Source organism: Phymastichus coffea, unplaced genomic scaffold (assembly GCF_024137745.1).
Source record: "Phymastichus coffea isolate CEN01 unplaced genomic scaffold, Cenicafe_Pcof_1.1 PCOF00076, whole genome shotgun sequence".
NCBI classification, from domain to species: Eukaryota; Metazoa; Arthropoda; class Insecta; order Hymenoptera; family Eulophidae; genus Phymastichus; species Phymastichus coffea.
This window is the reverse complement of record NW_026706887.1, coordinates 709,522-722,879: the sequence shown is the minus strand read 5'-3', so window position 1 is coordinate 722,879 and position 13,358 is coordinate 709,522. Positions and strand designations below refer to the sequence as shown.

The following is a 13,358-nucleotide window of genomic DNA, read 5'->3' as shown; positions in this document are numbered from 1 at the left end:
ATAGGTAGTTATTGACTCACCGATAGAAACTGCACTGGAGCTGCCTGAACAGTTGAACAATCCTGCTGCACACCGCACCGAGCCCGGAGTCGCCAGCCGAGGGTCAAATGTTCGAGTCAGGCCCCATGGCTGATCGCCTTCACTACTTTCTTCTGTGGCCTCTGCAGCTTTCTGTTAGTGCTCCCTTCCAACTGTCGTTAACGTTACTTTCGCTTGCTCGGGTCAAAGGCCAAAGCCCTCTTGTCCCTGGGCTATGGCCGTGACGGAAAACGACCAACAACAAAAAACACACCAAGCCAGAGCAACTTGGCACTGTTGCTGTCTCCTGCGCCCTCAGAGCTACTGCTTGCGATAACCCCTTAACGAACAAGTCCTGCAGGCGATCGAGTCACCTGCGAGTTTACACGGTTCTGACTTCGCGAGCATTCGGATTGGTGCTCTCTACAGGCTTCGCTCGTCAAAACTTGAACGATTACGGCGACAACGACGACGCACTTGCGTTTCTAATTGCGGCTGACGACCCGTGCGGAACGATGGTCTGTTGCCAACTGGCCCAGGAACTCTGACAGCCTGCGGAGAGACGGCTGCTACGCCAACCAGGCTTGCCAACTCTACTTCGTCTCTCGTCGTTCCGAGCACAAAGAGAATCGCACTCGCCTCGCTGTGCGCCGCCGTGTTCGCTCGCTCATTCCTTCGTGTTTGCCCCTCTATAGCCGCGACTACACCAACTCCCACTCTCTCTCTCTCACTGCTCGCTGCTTGCAATCGTTCACAGCTCCAGTTATATTCTTTTTTTATATCTTTCCCCCGTTGACTTTACCTGCTCCTGCGACTGCTAGAATTTTTGTTGCTAATCGCCCGAGTAAGGGCGATTCGTGTAATAATCGAAAGTGGCTTTCGCTCATTTTGCTTCAAAATGCCTGCTAATTACGATAAATCAATTTTATTTTACAATTATACTATTGACGTTTTTGTTTTATTTTTTACGTTTAGTTTGACTTTTAACAAAACAGTACTTTATCACTTCGTTCACTTTTAAACCCAAACGATTTTTTAAACATAAAAATTAATATACATCAAAGTTTTTAAATTGAATGAAGATTACAAATTCAAGTGTTACTTATACAACAAAAATTTGGATTATTTTTTGTAATAACATATGCCGGCAAACGTATTTTTATAAAATTCTTTTGTATTCACTTTTCACCATGGCAGCTTATATTTAGAAAATTATTGGAGATTTTATAATGGAAGTCGAAAAATTAACTCAAATGTATAGTGAAATTTGTTTTAATTGAAAATAAAGAATATCTTTAATAGCTCATACATGTACTTATACCATTTCATATGTATTATAGAATGGAAAGTTACAGCCATGATTATTGAATTATAATTACGGCTATCATACTAAATTAAATGAATTTACTTTTTAGCAGCTTTTATTCTATTAATAATATGAGATATGAACATACAGAATATTTTCCAACCGATTCTCATTTAATAAACACATGCATGTATAATCAAATGGAAATATTTCTTACGATCATTAATTCAGCATAATTTAGCTTTAACTTTAGCATAATTATAAAACACATTTTCTTATTTTATTACTAAAAAGCTTCGAAGTTATCACATGGCTAATTCAGCAAACAGTGTTTTCTTTGTGCAGTTTCGTTAACATGATGTATTGATTGTCGTTTTACCGTTCCACCATCCCTACTGCAGTCGTGGTGGGCAGTGATCGCACAAAGGGAAGCATAGAGAGACCGGAAAGCGTATATCACTGCGCAGCTCTTCATTCGATAATGTATTTAAAAAAATTGAAACGTTAGAATTTGGAACTAGACAGTCATAAACGCTTGAAAAATATGAAATTATTGAGTGGTAATCTCGATGAGAGCTGTCATTTAAGGTTTAATAACAAAAAATACACATAGTTTTTGTCGGATTTACGTAAAAATGTAATATCTCTGGTTTACAAAAACAGTTGGTAGCTCTGCTGATCATCTGACAATCAGCTGTTACTTAATAATTCTTTTTCTGTTCCCCAGAGGTCGTTCTTTTGCAATGTTTCTCGAAAATAATACCAGTTACTTACAGTCGATAATAAAAATCTCGTTGATTGATGAGTTGTTTATACATATATAGAGTTCACTTCAAACAACGCACGCTTTAGCGTTTACCAGAAACTTTATACTAATAATTTGCCTGTGTTTCTACTATAATTCATTCAAGTAAGTAATTACAATATATTAAATGTATTTAATTTTTATAAAAGTTGAACAAGTTATTTACTTTATTAGGGTAAGTTTTATATTAGTTTTCTTTAATGTCCAACTATACAAAAATATTTCAAGTGTTGAGGTTAGCTTTTCAAGATTTTTTCTTTAAAAAAAGAGTTAATATAAATTTCTACTTCATTAATCATTTATTTTTAACTTGCTATTTTGATCTTGACATTTACATCATTTTTACTGCCTATACATGGCCAGTATCATCTTATTTTTTATGTTACAATAAAGTTGAAATATTATATATGAGTTAAGATTTTGTGGATGGTTTTTTAATTAATAACACATATTACCATATAATATTATTACATAGATTTATAAATACATACAATAATACAATAAAATTAAAATCATTTCTGTATTAAAAAATTCATTAAAATATTTTTTTATTTTCAGAATGTCTGGACGTGAAGGAGGGAAAAAGAAACCTTTAAAAGCTCCAAAGAAAGATACCAAGGATTTAGATGAACACGACCTAGCTTTCAAACAAAAACAAAAAGAGCAACAGAAAGCAATGCAGGAAGCTGCTAAAAAGGCTGGACAAAAAGGTCCTCTTGTTAGTGGTGGCATAAAGAAATCTGGGAAGAAATGATATATGTATATTTGATTAATCATTAACCTATGTATAAGAAAATTCCTGATTACCACTGCTGTTAATATTATGCCACTTGTTTATTATGACTCTTTAACGTAATATGTAATAATGATTTTAATTGAATGAATGTTTTGAACTTGAGAAAAAATGAATGAGTAAGATTGCAAGTAATATAAAAGTACGCTATATATCTTAATTGTATTATAATGTTGTTTTTTTATTAACCTATAAATATCAAATAAATACATACAAATATTAAACGTAATTTTAAACTGCCAATCAACTTCCATTAGTAAAATTAAAATTAAAAAAATTGTTTTTGTTCGTGTTCCTTTTATAACGTTTCATTTAATAAGTGGTTACCTTAGTGGATAATTATCACGGTGGGTATAGACTTTATGAAATATTGTTATTTTTAATTCGTGACGGTCATCAGCATAATTCAGTGCTGCCGCGTCTAGTTGTAATGGAAAAACTTGTCAAGCTTTTACGAATAAGAAATACTGAATTATTTACTGCTTGAGAAATAGTTTGGTAAACATGAATAATATTGTAAGGTATAATTCGACAGTAGTAAGTAGAAATATAAATTTTGTAATATTTTTAACTGTAACAAACATACTGCTAGTTTGAAATAAATTGTTAGGTTAAACCTCTTGCAATTGTCAAAAGGATTTGCACAACTTGCATAATAAACAATAAAGAGCCTTTTGATGAATTGCATCACCCGAAGGGTCGTGAACCAAGCATACCACCTTATGTAGAAAAAGAGGGCGAAAATACTGCTATCAAAAAAGCTAGGTATGATATTAAATGATTTTTATTAATATAATTATTGCTTATTTCTATTGTAGTCATAATTAAAACTAAAAATACAACTGCTAGTGAATATTATTTTGATTTAACTCTTAACTTGCACACCTTATTTTGGCCACGTAACTGCTCGGTGGGGTAAATCTATCCCAGCCCGAAAAACATCGAATAAATCAGAGAATTTTAGATATTTTGCTATGAAAATTTTTTCTAGTATATTTCAAGCCTTTCACTACAAAAAAAAATATTCAGATTAACAATTTTTAATGTTACACAAACTGAAAAAAATGGTTGAAAAAAAAAAAAATAAATTTTATTTATTGTTAAAAATTGTCTGGGGTAAATCTACTCCACATAGCAGTTAAGGGTTAAAATGTTAATTACCTATTACTTATTATTAAAATTGTTTATTTTAAGTTGAATAAAAATAAATTCTAATGTTTTTTATAAAATTATGTAAATATACTCCATTACTGAATGTTTCAACAGATTGTTATACCAATCACGAAAACGTGGAATGTTAGAAAATGGACTACTCCTCAGTACATTTGCCAAAAAATATTTAGATGGATTTAATGAACAACAACTTCAACAATACGATCATTTAATTAATCTTCCATCAAACGATTGGGATATCTTTTATTGGGCTGTTGAAGTTAAGCCTGTACCCCCAGAATTTCAAAATGAAGTTATGGAATTGTTAAAGAAACACGTTAAAAATGAAAATAGAGAAAACCGGTATGCACAGCCTAACTTGTACTGAATAGTATTGATAGTGATACCATTATGTTTTGAGGTACTGTACAAATTAGGTTACTTTTTCAAATGAATAACATAAACTTTATTATTTTTAACTGATTAAAATTTGTTTTACAACAGAACTATTTCAAGTTTTTATTTACATTTATATCATGCAAAAAATATTTATTCATTCCTTACATTCTTTATAATTACTTTCATTTGAACGTTGATTTAAATTCAATGTAACATTACTAAACATAAGAACTAAACATAAGAAACAAATTTTTATTGAACATCATGCAAATTTTAGAACATAATCATAAACAATATTAAAATTTAAGAGAAACCTAAATTAGTTTCACGAAACGTTCTGGATAACTCTGATATAGCTTTCTTTTTGGTAATTTAACATGGCTAGTTTTGCAATTTGTAGATGTTGATTTTGTACTTCTGCTACTGTTATTATTATTACCAAAAATGCTTGTTGAATTCCAATCACTTTAACAAAAATGTTTTTATTGAGAAAAATTTAAAGTCATTGTTTCAAACATAATGTTTAAAAGTATCATTTTTGTTACTTTCAACAGCCACCATTCTTTTAATGGCAATATTACTTAGATTCTAAACAAATACTTTGTTACATGTGTCAATATTCAATAAATATTTTTTTTGTTAACTACTTTTTATTAATACCATTCTTTTAATCAACACTAATAATGTAATCTCACGCACAGGTAATAAAGTAACCAATCAAATTTTCCCAAAATTCTTTTGTTTAACTACTTATAAACTTTGAAACGTTTCAACAGTCAAACGTTTAAATATTTCTTTAAATCAACAAACCTAGTATTGTCTCTAGATGCACTAGTATCTTTTTTAAATCTTTTGAAATTATTATTTCTAACTTTAGCCTTTCTTTTAGTACTTTCTGATACATTGTTTTCAGCTTTAACTAAATCCTCATCTTGAAAATGTTCCTTTGTCATTGTAGTTTCCATTTTTGTTGTTAGGGTTTGGTCAGCTAGTAAAACTAAACAAATAAAAATATTAAATTGAATCATATTTTACAAGAATAATTCTTTGAAATCTCAATGTAAATGTAAGTTGTACGAACTAAGTCTTTCTGCTGCATACTTTCCAGTTATATCAAGCAATATATTGCCATATTTATCAAAATTGGTTTTTGTTACATGTGCTATTTTTAGCATTTCTTCTTTAGTTTCAGGAAATTGTTGACTCATAGCTTTAAGAGAAACTATGTTCATTATTGAATTAGTAGATACATGCAATGTTTCAGCAATACCAGTAACAATATCAACGAGATCTGTATAACACCGTTGTTCAAGATCAATTAAATCTTTTTCTAGCTGTTCTCTAACTTCAGATGTAATCTTATGTGGATTAGAATTAACACTTGATTCTAGAGATAGCGTAGTTTGGTTTTCTGTCTCGATTGGTATAGTTACCTGAAAATGTATTTATTAGAAACTATGATTATCTGCTTCCACAAAAAAATAAAATGTTATTTAGTAATCCAGAGCTTAATTAAATATACTTTGATGTCAGTTGTCATTAATTCTTCAGCTTTAAGTCCTAGGCCAACATAAGCACAACTAAACGTGTCACGAGACATAACCAGCCTTTCTCTTAGATAATCTTCAATTATTAATTTATGTATTAATCTTTCTATTTTACTTTCACCCCAAGATTTTCCTTTGCCAAATAAAGGGTGTTTATCATGATCTTAAAAGAGTAAATAAAAATTTAAGACATTATTAGTTAAATATAAGTTTAGTTGAAATATCTTACTTTGTTCTCTAATTTTTTTTAAATTAGATCCATTATATACATTAATAACATGTAGAACAGTTACATTAGCGGTTCTTGGTTTAGTAATATCTCTCACTAAAGTTACAAGTGATCGAGCATGTTCAGTGACGTCAGCATTATAAAAATCGTCCTGTGATAAAACAAAATTACATTACATCAATTAAAATTATGTAAGTATATTTGACAATTCTTTTATGTAAAATGAATAATCTATAAATAGTGAATGTTATTCATAAGCTTTTAAATTAACTATCAATAACCCAAATCAAGATTTACTTTGTTGCTGCAGTTGTCACAAATTGTTTGTTTATTAGCCATACATAATGATCTATCGAACATCTCTCCAAAATAATTTAGTTGTAAAAATCTTCGACAATCTGTTTTGTTTTCACAAAAACCCACAATTTTGAATAAATTGTTTAAGTGAATGTTTTGAGCTTCTTGATTAGTATTAACAGATATGTCAAATTCTATCATTTTTCGGTGCCTCATCATATCACTATATTGGTAAAACATAATACAATCAGCTTTTTCACCATCACGACCAGCTCGACCGCTTTCCTGATAGTAACTTTCAATGGATTTTGGAATAGTGGCGTGAATAACAAATCTAACATTAGGCTTATCTATTCCCATTCCAAAAGCAATAGTAGCACAAACAACTTTTATCTGGAATAAAAAAGTAAATTTGTTTGATAAAATAAAATTCTCGTGAATTTGTATTTATCTGTTGAAAAAATTGTATTAAATCTTTCACACCTGTTCTGATATCCATTTTGATTGTATTTCCAGTCGCTTTTGATCACTATGTCCTGCATGATAACTTAGACTTTTAATTTGATTATTTTGCAAGGTTGTAGCCATATAATCGCAATCTTTACGCGATAAACAGTATATAATACCGCAGTTATTCATGTAATTCGTTTTTATCATTTCCACAATTTCATTGACAAATTTTTTTCCTTTTCTATTCAATACAGTATAACGTAAATTTGGCCGATTAAAACTTGATATAAACCTGTAAAATTAATAATTATATTTGAATTTTTTCAGAAAAAAAAAGCTTAATTTTGGCTGGAATACATCATAACAACAATAAAAAAGCTTCAAAACTCACCATTTAGGATCATCCATGCGCAATTGTTGAAGTATATCAGTCCTGACACACAGCGTAGCTGTAGCTGTTAGTGCCATAGTTGGAACTTTAGGATATTGTAGTCGAAGTGCTGTTAACTTCTTGTAATCTGGTCTAAAATCGTGCCCCCATTGACTAATGCAATGAACTTCATCAATCACAAATCTGGACAACAAATCTTTTTCGTATAAAGCCGTAAGAATTTGCTTGAGTTTTGAAGAAACTGAAAGTTTTTCAGGTGTTACATATAGAAGCTTCAAAGTTGGTTCTTGTTTTGCTAATTCTCTGTATACATCCTGTGACTCTGCTTCTGTTAGAAAATGTGCTGCTGAGATCTAAATATTTTTAATCATTATAGTATAAAATTATTACTTGATTTAATTGAGTGATAGTTCAAAATCTATGTGCAAATATCCTAATAACATTATACTTACATCCAGTGAAGTCAATTTGTGAACTTGATCAATGATAAGACTTTTCAAAGGTGATACAACTATAGTAATACCTCGTGAAACTAAAGCTGGCAATTGATAACATAAAGATTTTCCTCCACCAGTTGGCATCAAGATAAAACAATCATATCCAAGAATAGCAGCATTGATTGCTTGAAGTTGATTTGGTCTAAATTTTAATAAACCAAATGTTTGTCTGAAGATCTATAATGTTAATATAGTTTATTTCATGTTTTAATTGTAATTTTATCTCGATACATACATTTAACATTCTTCTGGAATGAGGATACTCTAGGCTATCATATTCTCCAGTTACACCATCGTTTTTGTAATTATCTTGTGTAAACTGTGGAATTACATACTGAATTCCTTTGCCTATTGGACTATTGCTGCTTTGAGAAGTTTCCTGCAATCTACAAAATTCAAATTTCGATTTGCCAGATGTTGGTGCAATATTAAATGCAGTATTATCAAGTACTGGAAATTCTTGTAATTGTTGGGTTAGAGATTTCTCAAATTTTTGAGTATGATTGACATCTATAAAATCATTTTCTAAAATAGATAAATTTATTAAAAATTAAAGATCTTTGAACAGTATCAAAAAATAATACTTGTTATCTACTTACTAAGAGTATTCCAGGATGAAATTTCGGGCAATAATTCATGATCATTAGAATAAAAACTGCTTTTTCTTTCATTCTTTTCAGTAACTGTTAAAATTTCTAAGTTATCAGACATATTCCTATCTTCTATAGTATCATTAGTATTCTCCAGTTCTTGACCTAAAAAGAATTTTACTTGAATTAAACAAATTCTACATCATGAAATAAAGTATAAATATATTTTTACCAAAATTACTCCATAAAGAAATTGAAGGTATTAATTCATAATTTTGCAAACTGCAATTTTTCCCTAAATTAGGACTGGCAGTTTTCGAACAATTAGTTGATTTTGCATCATTGTAAGAATCCTTATCTTTACATTCGGAATAAATTGCTTCAGATTCTATAACATTAACTTCACTTGGAGTCTCACTGCTTAACTGCATTTCTAAAGTGGATTCATTCGAACTGACAGTATTGTCATTGTTATTGTTTTTGATTTGGACTTTTTCTAAAATACTCTTAATTTGTTTTGAAGCCAAAGGATCTAGAATTGTTTTAATTGGCAGTTTCAACTCAAAACGACTTTCTCTTTTTAATGGTAAAGTATCACAGCTATCTAAGCTCTGGTTCAATGCTGAATCATAAGGTTCCACTAGGTTATTAATCACAGATTCTTGATTGCAAGAATTCTGAGACTCTGTGTGTTTTGCATGTTTAATGCTTCTTTCATTAAAATGATTCTTATCATTATTACAGGATCCATTACTGGTAACATTATGCTGAAAATTTTCTTCATCATTATCAACTATATTGTTATCTTTATAGTTGAATACTTCTGAATTTTTAATTGTTTTTAGATTACTAGTCAGCGATCGAGTACAAATACTTAACAATTTTTTATCTGTTTGACATATTTTTGCTTTAACTCTATGGTATAAACTTCTTAAACTTTGATATAATTTTGAATCAAAATGAGGAAATTCATTTAAAATTTCAAGAGGAATTTTGTCGATGAGTTTGAAATAATTTTCCAGTATCTCATTTTGAATACTTTTAAGATTGTTTTTAGCAGATTCCAATTCATCTTGTGGTAACTGAAAAATGAAAGAATTAATTCGAGAAATATATATTTAAAATATTACAACTGTTAGTTAAAAATGATGTTAAATTATTAATATAAGTAAAATATTTTATATTTACAGGCAGAGTTTTAGAAGCAATCAATGGATTAGTATTAACTGTTTCCATCCATTTTTTCAATTCATTGTTAAATTCAGATAATGTATTAGAACCACAATTTGTATTTGAAGATTTATGTAATAAATTTGATGTGGGATGCTTCAATTGTTTGTTCTTATCATTCGTTAGTTTTTCATTGTATAAGTGTGAAATAAAATGTTGAGTTGATTTTAGTTTTTTAGGTGGATTATAGACCTCATCATGTTCTGTATTTACCATCATATTATCATCAAATGAATCTTCAAAATCAGTATCTGTATCTGATCCATTGTTCATTTCTGTTTTGAAATATAATTTACTTTTTTGACTAATGCCAGTATTTGTTATCTCTTTAAAATTACATTCACTTTTATTATGAATACTTAAACATGCATAATTGTTGTTACTTTTAGTATCTTCAATAGATTTGATATTATTTATATTATTTTCTTTTTCATCATCTGAATCAGCTATATAATAAATCACATTCTCCTCTTTAACTGCAGGCATTTTGTTGAAAAAATCAATTTGCTCAGTTTTCAAATCTTTATAATCATTTATTGAGCTATTCTGTAAAATGAAATATATTTATGAAGGAACTAAATTAGAATTTATGCATCTTTTAGAATTAATATAATATGACTTAAATAATTAAAAGTAAAAATATAAATTATCAACTCACAACCGAAATAATAGAATCCAATTTACAAATAGTTGTACTATTTTGAGATAACATGTCAGGTGTGTTTGTAAGGTCGATATAAATATGATCAGATAAATTTGTGATGTTTATATTATTTCTATCATTTTTGTCACTTAAATTTTTACTTGCAGAAGTTTTTCTACAAAGATAAACATTTTTATATCAATGAAAAAATATGTTACTATTCTCAATTCAATAACATACACACAAAAAACATAGATTACTTTGTTGGTGAAAAATCGTTTTCTATTGGTTGGTCAGATTTTTCAAAACATCCTGAAAGACTAAGTTGATTTTTATGACTGATCATATTTTTTGAAAATTTTGCCATTTTAACAAAAGTAAACTTTTAACTCCTTAAGAAATATAATTTAGCCAACTGGAATCAAAAGAAACAAAACTTTTTAATGTAGTGTCTTTTCGCTATTCAGTGTGAGATTACATATTTTTTTAATTGCAACGTGAAGTCCCGATAACTAAATTTGAGCGGAGGTTTATTCATTGATAGTATATAAACATTTACGTAGTTAGTTTTCACTTTGAAGATTGTACGTATTCTGTAGAAATTATAGAAATACTGTGCTTATTACAATTAAACAGGAAATTCCTTTAGGTAAAATTATTCATTGTGCAAAGTGTGTGTAAATGTATCAAATCACCACAAAATATTTTTTACCAGCTTTCTTGACGATTTAAAATAATAACAATCTTGCTTGTTTCCAATAAAATCTAACATGTAATATTTTCTCACTAATATTAATATCATAACGCTGAAATGAACAAGTCAAAAACAAAATATTCAAATATTTACTTATCGAAAATCCAAACGTTAACCCAACCCTTTCACTTATTCACATTACAAAAAGTTGGTTAAAAAATCACTTGTTGTAGATCACATTATCTATCAAACTCTATCAATGAAGACGGAATTAAACAAAAGAGACGAATTTCATTTTCCAAATTCATGCACGCATGACGACTTTCAACACTCCTGCAACAACCTGTACTGCGCTCGCCGCTCATGAGAATTGGATACCCGCACGTGTACTTGACCTGCGCCAAGCGCTCGAGGTAACCGTGCTAACCAATAAAGTCACAGCATTTTAAAATCATAGCTTTTCATTGGTTTAGTAAATATAGTAAGATATTAAGTGGGGATCCATTATCAAATGTTTTGCTTTCTACACGCATGCATATTATACCTACACGTGTACGTACAATATGCATATAGAGAAATCCAAACAAAGCGGTAACTTGCTTTTGTTCTTTCTCTTCGTTACGTTTATGGTATGTTATATCCTTTGACATTGAAATAATCACATATTTACCGATGCGAAAACAGCCCGACACAAATAATATTTTATAAAAAAAAATGATCACATCTCACGTATGTCTAATTGTACTTCTCGTTTGTTATTGTACCATTATATTTCTCATAAAAAATAAAAAATATCGTTATCGATAATTCACCTCCTATTTATTCACATAAAAGACATAATAAGCAAAAATAAATTCACAGAAAAATTGTACCTTCTGTAGTCTAAATTGTACCATCAGTACAATTCTATAAATTTGTTTCTAAAAGAAATAATAGGACAATTACAAATTACTACTAATTGTTACAATTTACAAGGATGTCATCCGGAAATGCACTTTGCGCAGGCGTAGAGCTTTGTAATTGTCCTATTATTTCTTTTAGAAACAAATTTATAGAATTGTACAGAAGGTACAATTTTTCTGTGAATTTATTTTTGCTTAATTATGTCTTTTATGTGAATAAATAGGAGGTGAATTATCGATAACGATATTTTTTATTTTTTATGAGAAATATAATGGTACAATAACAAATAATTATTTTTTCGAGAAATACAATTAGACATACGTGAGATGTGATCATTTTTTTTATAAATAATAATATTATTTGTGTCGGGCTGTTTTCGCATCGGTACATATTTTCCTGTGGCCAATCTGTCAATGGTCAATGTGTAGAGTAGTCGTTTAGACGTAGTTTTTTCCACACAAATTTTCAACTCTAGAGTCTGCAAAATGAATAAAAAACAACGATCAACATTTAATTGTTTAAAAATTTATAATTAATTAATTAAACAAAGTATTTATCAGTACTCGTGACAAAACAAACTGTTTGTTTCGTAAGTCAATAATTTGAAATAATTATCAGAATGATTATAATTTTTAAGATTGATTTTTTTATTATAAAGGCTATTGTGATAATCTACAAACAAGCTTGAAAATAGGTGATAACTCTTCAATGCCTCGACAAAGACTCTTAGCCTTTTTCTCGCGATACATGAGCCCCAGCTCAGCAGTAAATTCAAGCTGCTAACTGTTGCCTCAGTAATTTTTAACATCGAATACGTCCGTTTTTTGAAATTATGAATAAGTAGATTTTAACAAAACTGGTCGAAAAAATAGTATAAATAAGCTAATTTTTCAGCATGAACGCGCAATTTTTTTAAGATATCTACGATTCTATTGATCACACCAACCCGGAAAACATGAAGATGTCTGAAAGTCTACTTTATGTTATCTTAAGAAAGTCAAGAAATGTTTTGAAAGATCTTTGACTATTAATTAAAGATATCGCTTTAAGAGATCGAGTGTCTATCAGCAAATTATCGCCAAAATATCTTGAAAGATATCTATATGTATTCTTCAAAGATTACATAAAATCAACATCATGACTACTTTTTTTATTTTGAACGTAGGATATTGATTTTAAATTTTCTAATAGAAAATAAACGAAAATAAATGTAATAATCCTTATTAATCTATTTTTATCATGTATATGTATGCATATAAACTATGATAGTTTTATAATATTGGTTTATATTATTTTTCTAATTCGTTTCTTTATTCAGAAACAATAACCGCAGACAATTTTATTATCTTTCATATTAAAAATGCAATTACACCGTCATAAAATAAACAATAAATGTTATCCCCGCTGGAAATTA

At 29.2% G+C, this 13,358-nt stretch overlaps 3 protein-coding genes across 5 annotated transcripts in view; 1 reads left to right on the top strand and 2 right to left on the bottom strand.

The window, feature by feature from the left end:
• LOC131668341 (atos homolog protein A) overlaps positions 1-828 on the bottom strand; it is a 28,319-nt gene extending 27,491 nt beyond the window's left edge. The window contains exon 1 of the mRNA XM_058942425.1: positions 21-828. The gene's annotated coding sequence lies outside the window, so the exon portion shown is untranslated. The remainder of the gene's footprint in view (positions 1-20) is intronic.
• Positions 829-3,296: 2,468 nt separating this feature from the next.
• LOC131668343 (succinate dehydrogenase assembly factor 2, mitochondrial-like) lies at positions 3,297-9,783 on the top strand. Of its 2 annotated transcripts, XM_058942427.1 has the most exons (4): positions 3,297-3,459; positions 3,533-3,687; positions 4,189-4,495; positions 9,665-9,783. In XM_058942427.1, exons 1-3 carry the CDS (start codon positions 3,427-3,429, stop codon positions 4,460-4,462), a joined length of 462 nt encoding a protein of 153 aa, XP_058798410.1. In that variant the 5' UTR covers positions 3,297-3,426; the 3' UTR covers positions 4,463-4,495; positions 9,665-9,783. The 2 variants fall into 2 exon arrangements, with proteins under 2 accessions (XP_058798410.1, XP_058798409.1); XM_058942426.1 differs by lacking the exon at positions 9,665-9,783 and having other exon boundaries at positions 3,300-3,459; positions 4,189-4,728.
• On the bottom strand, positions 4,773-11,334 carry LOC131668340 (recQ-like DNA helicase BLM). Of its 2 annotated transcripts, XM_058942424.1 has the most exons (17): positions 11,195-11,334; positions 10,608-10,762; positions 10,363-10,522; positions 9,663-10,250; positions 8,707-9,556; positions 8,484-8,639; positions 8,120-8,409; positions 7,840-8,061; positions 7,388-7,740; positions 7,030-7,288; positions 6,547-6,939; positions 6,250-6,400; positions 5,996-6,183; positions 5,744-5,906; positions 5,555-5,683; positions 5,284-5,470; positions 4,773-4,938 (listed from the first exon to the last, which is right to left on the bottom strand). In XM_058942424.1, the coding sequence occupies exons 2-17, from the start codon at positions 10,712-10,714 to the stop codon at positions 4,788-4,790; spliced, it is 4,347 nt and encodes a 1,448-aa protein (XP_058798407.1). In that variant the 5' UTR covers positions 10,715-10,762; positions 11,195-11,334; the 3' UTR covers positions 4,773-4,787. The 2 variants fall into 2 exon arrangements, with proteins under 2 accessions (XP_058798407.1, XP_058798406.1); XM_058942423.1 differs by having other exon boundaries at positions 5,555-5,906.
• Between the last annotated feature and the right edge of the window lie 2,024 nt (positions 11,335-13,358).